Source organism: Camelus bactrianus, chromosome 11 (assembly GCF_048773025.1).
Source record: "Camelus bactrianus isolate YW-2024 breed Bactrian camel chromosome 11, ASM4877302v1, whole genome shotgun sequence".
Classification (NCBI taxonomy): domain Eukaryota; kingdom Metazoa; phylum Chordata; class Mammalia; order Artiodactyla; family Camelidae; genus Camelus; species Camelus bactrianus.
The window spans coordinates 65,275,492-65,294,343 of record NC_133549.1 but is presented as its reverse complement, the minus strand read 5'-3'; the positions used below and the strand labels follow the sequence as shown (position 1 = coordinate 65,294,343).

The window sequence follows — 18,852 nt, the reverse complement described above, 5'->3', positions numbered from 1 at the left end:
GGAGAGAAAGGGATGGGTTTGAGAGACACTGAGGAGTTAAGTGACCTAATGGCTGGGGCATGAGGGAAAGGGAAACGGAATCCAAGCTGATTTTCAGGTAGATGGCTCTTTTCATCCCACTGGACCTCAATGCTACAGAGCAGCAACTAGAGATGACTTCTCTTGTCCACCAAAACATGAAGCCAAGGACACTCACTAACTACCCAGATGCCACACAGAGATCATCCAGCTTGACAACAATATGCCTACAATATGCCTGTTGTGAGCCCTCTGTCTCCTTCAGACTGAACTCTTCAGCTGCCCCTGCATAGAATAAGGTAAAAGGCAACATCTGGTGGAACAAAGCCAGAAAAACATAGCTGGAAAGATCTGGGTAGGAAGAAGGGAGGCGAGAGCAGGGGCAAGGTCAGAGCAGCTGTTTCTGCCATTTCCCAGGCCTTGGAGTGGACCAAAGGCCTGGTGGGAATCTGATAGCCTCACGGGGAGTATGAGTGCTGAGGCACTGGCTGGTGAAAAATACCAAAGCCTTCACAGGAAGCCTGTTAGGACTGGTGTTGAACAGAGAGGAAGGCAAGAAACCCAAGCAACACCAGCCACATCACAGCCTAGATTCCATTTCCTGTCTGTAAAACGGGCAGAGTTATTCCAGCTTACAACCAAACAGAAGAAAAGGGATAATCAGGCTAGAAAAGACTGAAAGATCTGCCTGGGAGAAGAGAGAGATGGAACAGAGGCATTTGTTTTTGGTGACTGTCTAAATGATGTTGTCATGAACATTAGTTTCTCTATGGTCATGACATTTTCAAAGAGGAAAAGACAGGGATTAAAAACATTCATTTGGACAGCAGCATGTAAATCAATGAAGCTAGAACACTCCCTTACACCATACACAAAAATAAACTCAAAATGGATCAAAGACTTAAACATAAGACAAGATACAATAAACCTCCTAGAAGAAAATATAGGCAAAACATTATCTGACATACATCTCAAAAATGGTCTCCTACGACAGTCTACCCAAGCGATAGAAATAAAAGCAAGAATAAACAAATGGGACCTAATTAAACTTACAAGCTTCTGCACAGCAAAGGAAACCATAAGTAAAACAAAACGACAACCTACGGAATGGTTTTTGCAAATGAAACCGACAAAGGCTGGATCTCCAGAATATATAAGCAGCTCATACGACTTAGTAAGAAAAAAACAAACAACCCAATCCAAAATTGGGCAAAAGGCCTAAACAAGTAATTATCCAAGGAAGAAATACAAATGATCAATAGGCACATGAAAAAATGCTCAATATCACTAATTATCAGAGAAATGCATATCAAAACTACAATGAGGTATCACCTCACACCAGTCAGAATGGCCATCATTCAAAAGTCCACAAATGACAAAAGTCCACAAATGACAAATCGAGAGGCTGTGGAGAAAAGGGAACCCTCTTACACTGCTGGTGGGAATGGAGTTTGGTGCAGCCACTGTGGAAAACAGTATGGAGATTCCTCAAAAGACTAGGAACAGACTTACCATATGACCCAGGAATCCTGCTCCTGGGCATATATCCAGAAGGAACCCTACTTCAGGATGACACCTGCACCCCAATGTTCATAGCAGCACTATACAATAGCCAAGACATGGAAACAGCCTAAATGTCCATCAACAGATGACTGGATAAAGAAAATGTGATATATTTATACAATGGAATACTATTCAGCTAAAAACCAACAACATAACACCATCTGCAGCAACATGGATGTTCCTGGAGAATGTCATTCTAAGTGAAGTAAGCCAGAAAGAGAAAGAAAAATACCATATGAGATCTCTCATATGTGGTATCCAAAAAAAAACCCAAAAAACAAAAAAACATAAATACAAAGCAGAAACAGACTCATAGACATAGAATACAAACTTGTGGTTGCCAAGGGGGCAGGGAGTGGGAAGGGACAGACTGGGATTTCAAAATATAGGACAGATAAACAAGATCATACTATATAGCACAGGGAAATATATACAAGATCTTGTGGTAGCTCACAGCAAAAAAAAAAAAGTGACAATGAAAATATATATGTACATGTATAACTGAAAAATTGTGCTCTGCACTGGAATTTAACACAACATTGTAAAACGACTGTAACTCAATAAAAAAATGTAAAAATAAAATACTCTGAAAGCCACTGTTCTATAATTTAAATAAATTAAAGAACAAAATTTAATACAGGGTAAAAAAATTCATTAGTGAGGGTTTGCTTCTGATAATGGTGGACTAGATCCTATTAGACCAACCCTCTTGCAATAACAGCCATACATTTGGACAAAATATAAAAACCTTTACCTAAAGGTATTTAAAAGCAACCAAATCAAATAAACTGGACGGAAGGTCCTTTTGGAAGGAAACGACAATGGATAATTTTTTATAGCTCTTCAACGAAGGCCAGGCCCCAGTAGGAGTCAGGCTGAGAGGCTAAAACTTTGGTAGAAAACCCAAAGTCAACAGCACAGGAAACTATATTCAATATCTTGTAATAACCTTTACTGAAAAAGAATATGAAAATGAATATATGTATGTAAATGCATGATTGGGACATTGTACTATACACCAGAAATTGACACATTGTAACTGACTATACTTCAATTAAAAAAAAAAGAAAAGAAAACCCAAAGCCAGTCTTACTGGCTTAAAGAATCTAAGGCCACTTTGGAGCAGCTACAACAGCAAGAAAGTGATGCTGAAAAGAATGAGCTATGGAGCTGGAACCCCAAATTCTGCATGTAAACTCAGCCTGACTCTATGGCTAAACCTATACATGCAGAGGGCACAAGTAGCCTACCTAAGAGATTTTAGCTGCCATTTACTGCAGAGGAGATAGAGTCCAGAGATTTGAGCTGAGCCAAATTAACTGCCTGATTAAATAAATATACAAAAAAATCAAACTCTACAGAGGAACATAACAATCTAGAGTCTCTACAACATATCACTTATAATGTCAGAGATACAATCCACAGTACTAGACAATACAGAAATAGGAAACTGTGACCCATTCAAAAGAAAAGGCAACCAGTGAGACTGCCCTGAGATGACTGAGATGTTAGAATTACAAGGATTTTAAAGAAGCTGGTGTAACTGTGCTGAATGGTTAAAAAAGAAAAAAAAGAGAAAATATGCTTGTAATGAACAAACAAATTGGAAATCTCATCAGGGAAACAAATTATTCGAAAATAACCAAACGGCATCTACACAAGAGTAAAAATATATGTCCACACACAGACGTGCACAGGAATGTTCATAGCAGCATGAATGATAGTGGCCAAAAAGTGGAAACAGCCCAATAACCATCCACTGATGAATAGATAAGCAAAATGTGGTGTAACTATAAAATGGAATATTATTCAGCCAGAAAAATGATGCCATACATATGATACAACATGAATGAGCCTTGAAAACATTATGCTAAGTGAGATACCAGACACAAAAGAGCACATATCATGTGATTGTATTTGTATGAAGTGTCCAGAATAGGCAAATACATAAAGACAGAAGGTAATTAGTGGTTGGCAGGGGCTTGGGGAGGGGAATGATGAGAAATTGCTAATGGGTATAGGGTTTCTTTTTGGGGTGATGAAAATGTTCTAGAATTAGATAATGGTGATGATTGCACAACAATGAATACACTAAAACCTACTGAATAGTACACTTTTAAATGATTAATTTTATATTATGTGAATCACATTTTTTTTTAAAGGTAAAAAACATTATCGGAAACTGGGTGATGAATATAGCCCTTTGTACTATCTTTGCAATCTTCCTGTAAATCTAAAATTAATCCAAAATAAAAAGTTTGTTTAAAAATAATACTATTTATAATAGCATCCAAAAACAGAAAATTCTTAGAAGCATAAATTAATAAAAGCTATTTAAGACCTGTACGCTAAAAAATGCAAACCACTGCCAAGAGAAATTAAGAACACTCAAGTAAACAGAGAGATATATCATTCCATGGACTGTCAAGATGTCAATTCTCCCCAAATAAGGGAGACCAACCATCCCAGTTTGCCTGGAATTGAGGAGGTTCCCAAGACTCAAACTATCATTTCTAAAATCAGAGCAGTTTTGGGAAATCCAGGATGAGTTTCTCATATAACTTCACATCGATCTATTGTTTCAATACAGTCCCAATCAAAATCCCAGCTGGATTTTTTTTTTTCTTTAAGTAACTGACAACCTAACAGGGGAGGTTATAGCTCACATGGTGGAGTGCATGCTTAGCATACACAAGGTCCTGGATTTAATCCTCAGTACCTCCACTGAAATGAATAAATAAATAAATCCCTAATTACCTCTCCCTTTCCCCCCCAAAAAATAAAATTTTTTAAAAAATTCCATTAGCTACTAAACCCTACAAGATGCCCCACTGCAAATTCATGCTAGGACTTTAAGAACAAGGCAGAATAGGAGTTGGACCACTCCCTCTCCTCACCATCTCTACACACACCCCTATGCCATTCCCAAAAGCAGGTAAGTTAGAACATTTCAGATGTTTGCCCAACTGCTGTACCATCAGGTACCAGGTACCCTTGAGCTGTTCCTTCTCTCCCAAACCAGATCCCAGAAGAGATACTGAAAAGTACAGTGCCCTCTTCCATAGAGCACTTGCAATTTTGCCCTGAGCAGGCAAGAGCAACATGAGAAGCGGGAAGACCCTCCCATCACCTCCCCTTCACCAGCCTGACCTGCCTGATCTTCAGTGCCCACCAAAGCACACACCAGGGAACTCTTGCCCATCTAAATCAGAGGCAGCTCTCACAGCACCCACCCATGTCACCACGAGATGGAGAAGGCTGTGTGTGAACCAGCCAGCTTCCAGAGCATAGCCTCCCACTCAGTTATCCCTTTGTGAACTGAATATGAACTAAACAGGCTGATTCCGTTTTCTCCTTGAGTACATGGAACTCTGAATGAAAGATGCATTACAACACAGAAAATAGAATAGTACCTGGTATATGAATAAATTAATGAAGCAAGTATTTGAAAAAGCCACAGGCATTTTTATTTAATGAAAAGAAAGATGAAAGTCCATGCTGGGGGTGAAAAAGTTGGGGATATCTCAGCTATAAATTTCAGGGAACAAACTTGTTTGGCCAAGTGGCCTTCCCTCCCTTACCCCAGGAAGCCATCATTAACCTTTCACCTCCCCAGTGGGTGTGGTCCCAGAATAAGAACTGATTCACCCAAACAAATACAGGTGTCCCCTACCCCTACCACCTGCAGTGGCTCAGCCTGGGAAGCAGAGAACTCCCTCTAGCCTCCTTTCATTTGTTAATCTCATTTGCTAGTTAAAGAAAAAAAAAAAAAAACACTTGAGGATTGGAGCACAAAAAAAGTTAGCTCCTGGTAACTGTGCTAAAGACCCTTTGTCCCCTTTTCAGGGAAATGCTCTCAGTTTGGGAACTATTTTTCTCACCAGAAGAAATGGTGAGGTAGACAAAGTGAAGAGGGGAAAGAAAAGGCACAAACCATGTAGAAAAAAAAAACTCCTGCAGGCCTTAAGTTCAGGTCTGCCTCTGGAGCTCAGGTCATTCCTGTCTGCCTGGCCAAAGTACTCCCTCCTCATATTTTACCAGGCCCCCATGAGCCCCACGTCCAGAAGCCCATAAACTGGATGGCCATCCCTCCCTACATTTTGTTCGAGCTGGCCAGAAACACTCCCTATACCCAAACGCTCTTATGCAGGAGTAAATGAGCCTTAAAAAAAACAAACAAACAAAAAACTACAGCAAAGAGTCCAAATTGATCCTTTATGTCTTTTTCTAACATTTTGCTCTTTTGTACAAAGTAACAGCGAGAATGGGGTGAGAATCTGCAATAGTGCACCGCTGCTCTCCCTTTGCCTTCCTGGAAGCTTATTTTCACTTCTGGAAACCAGTGCTGCCAGACTCAGGAAAGCAAGTGGACTTCATGAAACTTCCAGTTTCTTTGGAGGAAGATCGCTCCTCCTGCCTGCATCACGCTCTGGGACTCTGAGATGGCTCAAGAGCTGCCTTGATGCCTCCTCTCCTTAGATCTGACCCAAGAACCCCCCAAGCTAGACTAGTAATTAGCAACTCTATTCAAAACAAACCTCCGTCTCCATGTGCATCCACTGACCAGCATCAAAGATCTTTCCCTGTTTTGCTCCTCACAATGTCCTAACAGGTGGTTTTGTAGCAATTCCAGCTAAATGTCCAAACTCTCATCAGGACTCTGTTAAAAACCTCAAAAGCATTCCTGCCAAGAGACCCACATCAGGGGAGATGATTCAGTGTAAAGACGACACTGTATTGAACACTCTATAGAATACAGTGTCCATCACATCCTGAATTGCGCAGTGAGGCAGCACTACCTAGTGGGTGGAGAATCAGAGCACCTGGTGACATGTTCACTTTGTCCACTGCATCTTGCAGATGGTAGCAAATAGGACCAATGCAAGAATCAGTATTCACCCCTGCTGGCTGGACCCCAGGTAGCAGCGGTATCAACGGCTGCCTCTGGCTTAGCACAGGCCTGCTCTATTTCACCCTCAGGTCTGGACCCCAACTCCATCCACTCCCTCTCTGCAATGTACTCTATGCTCACCCTTTGAGAGAGGGTGGGAGAACCGCTAGTTCAAACCAGAAAACTGAGGACACAAAACTGAAAAGAGTTTTTCATCCAGCCTGTCTGAAAAACCCCTTCCCCTTGGAGAATTTTGGCTTAGCTACTTGGCTCACTGCTATCAAAGCCAGAAACCTATTTTCTTCACTCACTCCTGCAAGCAAAAGGAGATGAAATGTGTGTATGTGGCTTTGCAAATGAGCTCTTTTTCATTTTTAAGGGAAGAAAAAGGGGAAGGGGTAGAGGTACCACCCAGAATTGAATGCATGGAGATGAGAAGCCAAGGTTTAACCTCACTGGCCTGGGATGTGGAGTCATCATCTCTGAACAGATGATACACAACATCAAGTGCCTCACGCTACCCTGCTCCCTTACCCCTGGGGACTAATAATGTTTATTTGCTGCTCCTTCTCCTCAGATGGGGGAGGAGGATGATTTATGCACCGAGACAGAGAGGGGTTCCTCGTTAAGAGTCAAATTTTAGGACCAGAACAACTGGTGACTTGTCAACAGCACACCATCGCACGGTCCTCATGACCCAACATAAATGCAGACAGACAGAACCAGGCTATTACAGGGCGCTGATGCCCACCGTTGATGGATGTCAGAGACCACTCAGTGGTGCAACGTTTTAAGTCCTCAAATGAGAAGCTATTTTACACTTGTGAAAAGCTGCTGTCTCCCTCCTAACAAACGGGCTCTCTGAAAAGACTGAAAAGGAGAAATTCTCTCTATTTAGCTAATGGGATGGGATGTGTCCAGAGGGCCATTTGTCGTTTCGTTTTCCCTAGCAGTTAATGACCTCAAATCTTCTGCTAGACCCTGATCCAAGACCACCATATCATCGAGTACAGCAGGGCATGAAAACCACAGCCTGCTGTCTGCTCCAAGTCTGTAATTTAAAAAAAAAAAAAAAAAAGCAGCAACCAGTTCACAATCGGTAGATTCTGGCCATTCCCTTATGTACACTTCCTAAGAGCCCCCATGGAGCCGAGACAGAGGCCCCTGTTTTCCGAGGGCAGCTCTAGCTCCCCGGGCCCAAAGCCTCTCTGTCTAGAGCATCACTTTCCCAAGTAGGAAGTTCCTTCGACCAGGAACCTGTACACTCCAGTGGTTAAAAGAGTTGAGAAACGGAGACACCCTGGAGATGGCCCAGGGCAGCGCCCAGGACTATCCTGGGGAACGAAGCTGCTGTCCCAGCAGAAGGGGACGTCTTAGGACAGCCCTTCTCCAGCCACTTAGCCTGGCCTCCCAACCCTTATCCCCCTACCGCCAGCTTCCGCTGTCTCACAGTTGAGCGTCGGCCGCACACGACCCTGTGGCCAGAGCTCGGTCCCCGGAGCTTGTGCGGAGCACCCTCCCCTCCAAGCTCCGCACTCACCCACCGCCCGGATGCGGAAGCCGCGCGGCGGGCGCAGCGCCCGGCGGCACCAGGCGTCGCGCAGCACCTGCAGGCTGGCGGGAGGCGCGTGCACCAGCAGCACCCCGCGCCGGAGCCAGCCCTGGAAGGCCAGCCGCGAGGCGGCGCGCGCCAGCCGCGAGTTCCAGAAGCAGCGCGCGTTAGCGCGACGGAAGGCGCGGAACACGGCGTGCCCGCCGGGCTCTTCAGCGCCCGTCGCCGCCTCCGGCGCCTCCAGCCTGCAGAGCACCAGCGCCAGAGAGCCCGGCGCCAGTTGCACCGGCCGGGCCATGCTGCCGCGGCGGCCGGGGCCCACAGCCTAGCGCATCGCCGGGCGCGGCAGCCGCGCAGGACTGGTGGCTGTGGCCGGCGGGAGGGATCGGCTTACTGCGCGCGGCGCCGGCTGCCCGGGGAACCGGTTTCCAGGGGGCGGGGTCGATGTGCTCAGCGGGCCGGGGGTGGGGCGGGACTCGCAGCTTGGGGACGGCCACTGCTCTCACCCGCCAGGCGCCCAATAGGGGTTTCCAAGTGTTGACTTACCAGGTCATTCTCCACACCCTAGCCAGGGCTCTGCCCGCCCAGTACCGCCCCCCACCTCCCACTCCAGGCGACTCCCTTCACTTCCCAGCTCCTCGGCGGCCCGGAGTGCTTCTTGACTCTATGGGCCCTGCAACCGGGGCTCTTCCAAGACCTAGGGGAGCTGCTCAGTCGCCGGAGAGCCGAGCAGCCTCCAACTGAGGCGCGAGCGGCACGGCGGCTACGGTTCCTCAGAGCCAGGAGGACCAGAATGGCCACCGTCGCCCTGATTTTGGGGGTCGAGCCCAGTGAGAGAGGCCACGAGGGACAGACTATGGGGATGGGAGTCAGAAGAGCCAGGTTTGAGTCTCCGTCTGCTCCTAATAAGTTTACACGAATTCCTTCCCCTCTCTCTCAGCCTCAGTTTACTGTCCTATAAAATGAGAGGTTGGGACTCGATTCTAAGGACCTTTTTCATCTATTACTTTACGAACTTTACGAAGGTCTAGTTCCGCTCCTGAGATATCCCATAGACTTAAAGTTGTAAGGGACGGAAAGTGATCCAGAGGTGACACCTGTTTTGTCTGGGGAGGCGCAGTGGTGAAATTCGTGGGATTCAGCCCTGGATTGAGATGGAGATTCCGAAAAGAATCCCCAGGAGTGAAGGGAGAAGGGCTTGTGGTCTGACACAATAGACTCTAGCCAGTGCCTCAGAGCAATGAGGAACAATTCAGATGCTGAGGGGTGGAAAGGCTGGAACCCTGATTGTGGCACAGGAAAGAACAAGGAAACGGAGAGGAAGGGCATTATTACTACAATCAGCACAAGATGAGGGAGCAGAGGTGCTTGGCAAGACCTGGGAGTCATTCCCACTCCCTCAGCTTCTCCGTCATCAATAACAACTACAACAACTTGAGATAAGCTGTGCCCTGCCCCTAGTGAGTCTATCATCATAAATGATGGTAATATTGTTCATAACCATAGCTAACATTTATTGAACACTTTATGGTGGGGGCCTTAATTTCACCACTCTTTGTTAACTACTATTAGTATCTCTCTGTCTTTTTTTTTTTTAAACAGATGAGGAAACCAAAGCTAAGGTTGAATTAAGAACTGTTTCCCAGTCACATAGATAATGAGAAATGGAGTCAGACAACCACTAAGTCAGGGTTCCCTATGACAAATAAATATGAGACAATTTTCAATTCAAATAAGCATGCAAACCTGAGACAGCCATCTCACATCTGAATTCTGACTCTGCGATGGATGGGTGGATGGATGGATGGATAAATACAGCAGAGAGCGCAAATGAACTAAATGTCTATGTCTGTATAACCTGCACAGGGACGGCCAAACTTCCCTCTATCATCATGGAGTTCTCTCTATCATGGCACTCACCTTGCAGTATCAAGGATGACTTTCCTGTGTTCCCAACCTGGGAAGCTATGGCTCTTATCCCCATATCTCTAGCATCTACTACAGTGTCTTTTCCATAATAATGATGGTAATAATTCCCATTTATCCTCAGCTCACTCTATCCCTAGAACTGTACTAAAAGTTTTACATGTGTGATCTAATTTTATCCTCAAAATTAATCCTTTGAAAGAGGTAATATTATTGAGCCCCATCTTCCACAAGAAAAACAAAAGCTTAGGGTTTAGGTAGCTTGCCCATGAGGACAAAGCTAATAGATGGTGAGGCAAAGATCCCAGTGTCTCCTTGCCCACACACCCGGCTAGAGCAGCAGACTGGGAGACTATCACCCTGACTCATTGGACCTGTGGCCTCGTGTGAAAAGTTGTCCTGAGCTTGATTCTCTGTTCTAGGAATTTGAACTGGAAATACACAGAGACAACCATGTCCTTACCAGCAAGGTCTGTGGCTGCAAGAAGGCTGGCAGGTAGACTCCTGGCCTGAAATCATGCAGTAGAACTGTCTTATTAAACTGTGGAAACATTCATTCAGATGTGCAAAATTTCCCTGATCATCTTATTTAAGCTAGTCCAATTAACAATGTGAGAAAAAATTTTAAACTACAGTCAACTACATAGTCATTTGTTTTCCTGAAGGATCAACTACCTTCCAGATATTTCCAAATTGCTACAAAATGGAACATGTCTTCAAAGAAATGGAAAACTGTAGGCCTTCACCCTGAATGGCCTGTATTACGTGGCAAAACTAGGGAAACAGGAATTTCTCAAGGGCCTTCCATCTTTGTTCAGGTCACTGCAGCCTGAACACAAACATTTTAGAAGACAGCTTTGTTATCATTCTCCATTTAAAGAGGCACAGAATAGTCAAATTAAACCCAAAATGTCTCAGGATAGAGGGATTTTTTCTCTTCTTTTCTTTTCTTAGGGATTTTTTTTTCAATTGTGTGTTTTCAGTGAACTTTATCCCTGAGAAAGGACAAATTCTAACACTATGTATAAATCCAAACAGCATGTGATGCAGTCATTAAAAAGATTGAAACAAAACTTTATGTACTGATACAAGACAATATCCCAGATAGATATTTTCAGTAAAAAACAAAAGTAAATATCAGGTATAGTAAGCAAAAAAAAAAAGAGAGAGAGAGAGAGAGAGAGAAAGAAAAAAAAAGGAGGAGTGGTGAGGGTATAGCTCAGTGGTAGAGTGCATAGATGAGCCTGGGTGCAATCCCCAGTACCTCTATTAAAACAAAGAAACAAACAAATAAACCTAACTAACCTCCCCCCACCCCCAGCCAAAAAATAAATGGGCACACATAGTCATGTGTGGCTGGAAGATCTCTGGAAGGGTACATAAGAAGCTGGTGATGGGCAGGAAGGGATAACTTGGGAGTCTGAGATTTACAGATACTAACTACTATATATAAAATAGATAAACAACAAGTTGATACTGTAGAGCACAGGGAACTATATTCAACATAGTGTAGTAACTTAAAGTGAAAAAGAATATGAAAATGAATATATGTATGTTCATGTATGACTGAAGCATTATGCTGTACACCAGAAATTGACACAACATTGTAAACTGACTATACTTCAATAGAAGTTTTTTTTTTAAAGAAGCTGGTGATAACAGTGGTCACCCCCAGAGAGAGGAACAGGGGACAGGGTAAAAGGGAGGCTTATTTTTCACTGTGTTTACCACGTTCAAATACTTGTTAAAAAAAAATACTCTCGAGAAGGTATATGAGAACATTAAGAGATTAGTTCTGGTCATTTTGAGAAATAGGATAACAACTGTCCAAATGATTCTCTCCAGAGGAAATATTGCTAACAATTTACTTCACTTTTCTTCTCTCTTATTTTCAGATGATCCCTCTCTCACCCACTTTATCAGGCCTGAAATTCCTGCCCAGACAACACCCCCTTAGAAAAGACTGTGTCCAAAGTCACTGTTAAGGGCACATACATTGCTTCTCCCATTACCACATTTTTGTGAAGATTTATTTAGCTCATCCAGTTTGCTTTTGACTTTAAAAGCACAGTGGCCTTTCATGGGACAGGATTTGTAAAGAACTTTTGGGCTTCAAGACCATTGAGGAAGATTAAGACGCCAGGACTTGTGCAGACTATAGTCCAAGGCATCAGTCTTGAGAACAACAGTGAGAGGGGTTCTGAGGCAATGCAGTCAGGACCATTGTGGGGGTCTCTCTGAACCAACACTGACCTTCAGAACTTGGTGGTCAGTGGAAGTGGAGGAGCAGCCCTTGACATAAGTAATGTGTGGCAGCAGGTACCAAGGTAACTATAATGAGCACCCCAGGAAAAAGACCAGGGCCCCTTTCCCCATTTTCTGGGTATCATGTAAATCTGCAAGCTTTTTCTTATTTTTGACAATTCCAAGGAGTGAACTTCCCAAAATATGGTCATGACTTTTTGGCCAACTCTGGCAAATGGAATTTGGAGTTTGATTTTATTTGGTTTAGAGAACTGGACCTGAAGGGGAACAGATTCATTCTTGCTACACTATAATTGCTAGAGAAGATGAACTGAATCATTTGACACTCACATCTGCCTAGTTTCTGTCCTAAGAAGAGCATTCAATGCTCTTTACACCCTGACTCCTGCCTGCTTTCCAGCTTCATCTCTACTTCCACCCTTGGCCTCCTCCAGTCCATACCAGGATCTTAGGCTCCAGCTACTCAAAATTACACACCTTCCCAAATGGGCTCCCACATCTTTGCTCACACTAGTCTCTGCCTAGAAGGCCTTTCCCCTTTCCACCAGGTGTTATGCTACAAAGGCCAGCTCATAAAACCTGTGACACATCCCGGAAGATTAAATCTGTTCTTGGGGAACATTGTTAACCCTCTTATAACCCGTGTGTTAAAGGCTGCAATATTTAGTTACCTGTTTCACCAGGCAACCTGAGATTCCTTCTGGGCCAGGCTCCAGCCTGATTCATCTCCATGACCCAGCAAGTAGCCCTTTGATTTGATTCACCTGAATCAAATCTAACTCCACTCCTGCTTGATCCAAGATACTCCTGCTTTTCTTGCTTTCTTGCTAGGCTCATGTCACCATGCACAAAACCATTTTTGGTTTGAGGATGAATCACAGGAAGACCTTGGTGTCCAACAGTCAGTGCCCCGGGGCAAAGCCTCAAGGAACAGGCCCACCTAGGCCTCATTCAGCTAGGCGTCTAGAGTTCAGTGGTTTCTCTGGAGTCTGTTTACAACATACCTGTTATACTGAGGATTAACCACCTCAAATTTTTTTTCCCCACCAAAATTCATCAGGCTAAATTTCTTTCCCCTTAACACAGAAAAATCAAGCCTTGATACTTAAGGCTGATTGAGAAAGCATTTCATATCTGGGTTCTCCTTATTATGACCATTTCTGCTTCTCCAGCACATTTCTTCCCTTTATCAGAAAAACAGCAACAAAGCCTTGGAGACTTAAAAAAATTTTTTTGGAATATAGGTGATTGAGGTTTTTGTTTCTATTTCTCAAAGGGAAATGTGAGGGTATCCTAAGCAACTCTGTTTACTCAAAGGACAGAGAAAAGGACATAGGGTCAAGGATGGACGTTTAATGTCATTTCTTTTTAAAGAAAAAACATTACCTTCTTTATTTTAGCTGCTTAACTTAGACAAGACTCTGGACCACAGTAGTTTTATCTGTAAAATGGGAGTGAAAATACTCGGCTGACCTGAAGAATTTTTTTGGGGGTGGGGGGTGGAATTAGGTTTATTTGTTTATTTATTTATTTATTTTTAGGTTTTTGGTGGGGAGAGAGGTAACTGGGTTTATTTATTCTTAGAGGAGGTACTGGGGATTGAACCCAGGACCTCCCGCATGCTAACCATGCAGTCTACTTACCACTGAGCTATACCCTTCCCCCAACCTCAAGAATTTCTTAGGGTCCCTTCCAGCTTCATGATTCTAGTTCTACTTTCATGCCCAGCAGTAGGAACCCTAATGCAGTTTAAATAATCATTGAGCGCAATGAGGTACTAAGGGATGCAAAATCAGAGACTAAGAGCCAGATCCCCAAAGCTGATTCTGAATGAATTGCCTTTAAACATTTTGCTTCTTTATCTTCTCAATGGCAAGAGGCCAAAAGAAGAAAGAAATATGGGATGGAAAAAAGATCCTTAGCTTGGAACACTAAAAGCCTAAGAATACCAGAAACCCCATGATTCTGATGTGAGAAGTGATAAAAAACAAAAACAAAAGCAAAAAACTATTCTGACACTTGCTAAAATGGTAAGGAAGATTTTATTCAAGACTATTGCAGGGGAGGGTATAGCTCAGTTGTAGAGTACATGCTTAGCATGCATGAGGCCCTGGGTTCAATCCCTAGGACCTCCATTAAAAATAAGTAAAATAAATAAATAAACCTAATGACCTCCCCCCCCAAAAAAAAACAAAATAAAAAATTTTTAAAAGACTATTGCAAAGTCTGGACAGCAAAGACAGCTGCAAAGCAAAGACAACAGAGAAACTGGGGATTTTTTGCCAAGGAGCAGAGTTGACGAAGTCAAGTCAGAGTGAAGATGGAAAATTACTAACAGGAGACATCAAGGGTAAGGGGATTCTTGCAAAACTGACCTAACAGGATTCTTGCTAAAGTTGCCTCAAGGATTTATACATCAAGGGTAGGGGATTGAGAACTTGATCAGGTATCAAGGGTGAAGGATTCACACTAAGCTGACTTAGCAATATTCTTGCAAAGACTGGGCTGGGCAGGCAGAAGACAGGACGGGGCCCAAGATGGAGGCCTGGTCAAAAAGAGGGCTCAGAAGAACCTGACTATATACAATTGGGTCAAGGAGAGTCTTTATCAGGAGCCAGTACAAACTTCCCATCACTCTGCCCCTCCCTACTTTGTTAAAGGAGTTAACATCTATAAAACATTTGAAATACCCAATAATTCCATTTTTGTCTGGGGAGGACAGAACTGGAATAATTATCACAACGTTAACAGAAACTATTTCTAGAGATTGAAATTATAAGAATTCTTATTTCTTTGAAGATTTTCCATACTTATCAAATATTCTACAATTAAAAAGAGCCCCCCCAACCCCCACAAAAGAGGCCCCAATAATTTTTGAGTTAAAGGAGGTAAAGGCAGCTGGCTCTTCTGCACTGGAGCCATTAAAGCCAATAAGCTTTCTAACCAAAATGAGCAGACTCCATCACTCCGCCTCCTTATTAAACTCAGGGTCAGAGCGCAGGTCTCAGAGCTGGAAAAAATTACTTCTGGAAAGAAAGTTAGAGCAGCAGCCTGTCAAGAAAGCATGCAACTAACTGCCCTGCAGCCAGAGCAAGTCAGCAAAATTCCTATTATTTGAAACATGGAAAATCAGATTACCTCTTTCCTGGACACCAGAAAGTAAATATGGAGACCTAAGGCGAGATGCCAAATCGAGTTTTGGGATTTTAAAGGAGAAACCACTTCCCTTCAGTTTCATTACAGCAGAGGGTGTAAAGCTGGGCCTCATATCCCACTATTTACATGCAAATCCGATAAAAAATGAGTTGGCCCCATTCCAAGTGCTCAGATCTCAAAGGAACTCTGTTTCCTGTGAGGCCCCTGCCTTCTAGGCACAAGTCTCTCTTCTCTGCTTTCTTATGGGGGGAGGGGAGAGTAGGTGCTAAGGCACTGAAATCATCATGGATCAGGAAACAAACTGCTGCTTTCCCCCTCCTGACAGTCTACCTGTTACCAGTTATTTAAGCTTCTTAACGGCAAGAATTCAGGATTAACTTTTATTTATCTGTATATCCTCTAGAACCCCCCAGCACTGCTCAAAGGCAGGGAAATTGTTCCCTGAACAAGATGATAAAGAACAAAAGTGTGGTACTAGAGGACTAGATGTTCAACTCAGTACCAATCAATTCTAGTTTAAGATTAAATAGATGTAGTTCACTCAACATTCTACAGTGGATCCAGATGAAACATGAGGCCTCATGGAAGTACTGCAATACAAGAGCAAACACTTACTGAGCCTGCTAACTTCCAGACACTTCCTTGGGTAATAAAGGAGGATACACAGATAAAACATGAGTTTCCATTAGTTCAGATAGCTTATAATCTAGTGTTTTTCAAAACCTCAGAGACTTTATAACAAATGCATGACAAGAAAAACAAAGTGAGGGAGAAGAGAATATAACTTTTAAAAGAGACTAAGAGGCATGCCAGCCAAAACAATGGCAGGTGTGGGCCTTTTTGGGTCACTGCTGCTTTGAACAAACTGAATGTAAAACAATTTATTAGAAATGCAAACACTGGCTATCTGACACAAAGAACAAAAAGAGAAATGAAGAGATACATAGAATGTGATTTACAAAGAAATGAATATGCCCTTAAAATACCTCCACCTTTAAATATATATATATGTATTATATATATATAGATATATATTATATATCTATATATATATATAAATAGATATATAATATATATATAAATGTATTGAATAAGTTATTTGGTGGTTTTCTTTTCTGCTTTTCAGTAAAAAATATTTACAAAACTTCAATGATCACCTCCTACAATAAGATACATCTGGGTAGCAGAGTGCTTGTAAAATACACTTGCCAATAAGACACAAAAATATAAATATTTTAAAATAACATCTCTGAAGAAGAAAAATGTCTGTTTTTCAATAAACTCTGGAATTGTATTCTCCTCATCCACCAAAAAGAAAACCAAGCAAACCAAAAAAACAAAAACAACCCCCCCCCAAACAAACAAACAAAAAACCAGGAATGAAGAACAGCACTGGAAAAATAGAAAGAAGTGGTATGAGCCTTTAAATAGCTAGGAAGCTACAAATTTTGGTCTCACTGTCAGAGCTGTGACATTGTTCCTCATATTAGAGATTTACATTGAGGATATTAAGATTCATGTGTTTCTTTTAAGTAAATTAATTTCCATTTTTGCATACATAACATTGCTTTGGTTGATTTCTGCTCCTATAATAGAATCAAGAAATCTATTATTACAGCTAAAAGGAACTTTGTTTTATCTGTTTCTGTTCCTCCCCATTCTGCCAAAACACAGTTCATAAAGAAACTAAGGGCCACAAAAGTTAAGGGGGTGCCCAGGGCCCCATGCTAGTTAGTGTCTGAGCCAAGAGTGGAAGGGAGGGAGATTTCCAATTCTCTGTCTAAAGCAGCAATAGGCAGACTGTGGGTGGTGGGCCAAATGTGGCCCACTGCTTGTTTAGTGTGGCTTGCAAGCTAAGAATGATTTTCACATTTTTAAATAGTTGGAGGGAAAAAATCAAAAGAAAATTACTATTTCTTGACAGGTGAAAACAGGTCAAAATTATAAGAAATTCAAATTCCACTGTCCATGAGGTCTTACGGACAGAACACCGGCACACAGTGCATGTGTGTATCCTCTGTGGCTTCTCTCATCAGCAGAGGTGAGTGGTTGCAGTAGAGATATATGGTCTGCAGAGCCTAAAATGTTTCCTCTCTGGTCCTTTCTAGAAAAAGTTTGCAGAATCATGGTCTACAGCCCTTTATGTGTCAAGACTGCTTTACAGAACAGGGCCAGAGATAGAGAAAGTGCTCTTAGTGCACAAATGGGAGGACTTCTGGGCCTCCTGGTTCAACCCAGTTGCTTTGCATGTTGGATGCTGCTGGGAGAGGGGAGAACTGACAGGTGCCCTACATGTCCTCCAGCTAACACACTGAGTGAGGTGGGAGATTTAGTTTGTTCTCACTGCCCTTTCAATCAGGAGCCTCTCAGCTAACCCTGTCAACAAGGAGACCAATTAGTGCCACTTTGGATGTGAAAGGTGTTTCCTTAAGGCAGAACTGAGATCACCACCTCATTCACACAAACAATTCAGGGTCACAAGGTTAACCTGGTTAGATTCAAACCAGGGCTTAGAAAGTGAAAGGCAGCCCTCTTACCGATCCCTAGAGCTCTCTAGACTCCTTAGAAAAAGTGTCAAAGAATTCACCTCATTTACCACAAGGGGACCTAACACTTCAGGGGTAAACAGCTAACGGGCCCTGCAAATTTAATTTCCCGCCCACAAGATTACCCTCAGATTTCCCACAGATATTTATGGCAAAACTTTATTAGAGCCATGTGTAGTAATCAGCTTCCTTGGAATTCAAGTCAAAACACCAGGCCCTCCACTTCAGAGTTCTGAATTCTTTAGGAAATCAAAGACCCATCTCCAAGGGCCAGTGAGTTCTTTAAACACATTTCTTACAAGTGAAAATATTCTTTTAAAGGCAACTTTATTTTATACAAGATTGCCAAAAAATTTCCTGTAAATAAAATTTTAATGTGCATACTGCAATATTTTAATAAGATGAGCAGAGCTTACTTCTTAAACCCTTTGGTGGATCATTTCACAAAAAGAATAAAACTATTTTTTTGAGAGGGCATAGTTTGTTTTCTGAAAGAATTCATAAGTTAAAAAACTGAAGTGCTATTCACATAATATAAATTGCTTATTCTAAATAAATCAAACTTGTTTTTTTTAAATGAACAATTTAGTGGCAATCAATATGTTCACAATGTCATGATTTGTTTTTTATGTCAATGTAGCCTTTTCAAATTTGCCTAAAATTTTGTTTATATTTTGAATATTAAGAGGCCATGTACACCCATAGTGTCTATGTTCCTTGAATGAATTTGAAGCCAAGAATTGCTTTTTAAAGTAGAAAACTGTCCCTCTTGGACATTCAGATTGCCAAAAGGTAAACCACACTAGTGAACAATAGGAAAAGAAATTCTTTTAAACCTAATCGATTACGATCACTCAGTAAAAGAACTTATTGGGTTTTCTAGGTTGTAGACATTTCTTTGGGGTCATTAATATCTCCCAAATTTCCCCCAAACT

At 42.4% G+C, this 18,852-nt stretch overlaps 1 protein-coding gene across 3 annotated transcripts in view; it reads right to left on the bottom strand.

The window, feature by feature from the left end:
* STOX1 (storkhead box 1) overlaps positions 1 to 8,450 on the bottom strand; it is a 44,380-nt gene extending 35,930 nt beyond the window's left edge. Inside the window, exon 1 of one of the 3 annotated variants that reach the window (XM_074374111.1) lies at positions 8,013 to 8,450. In XM_074374111.1, coding sequence (XP_074230212.1) covers positions 8,013 to 8,322 — 310 coding nt within the window. In that variant the 5' untranslated portion in view covers positions 8,323 to 8,450. Of the gene's footprint in view, positions 1 to 7,901; positions 7,992 to 8,012 lie in introns of those variants that run through there. The other 2 variants (XM_010951675.3, XM_045514228.2) reach the window with 2 other exon arrangements.
* Between the last annotated feature and the right edge of the window lie 10,402 nt (positions 8,451 to 18,852).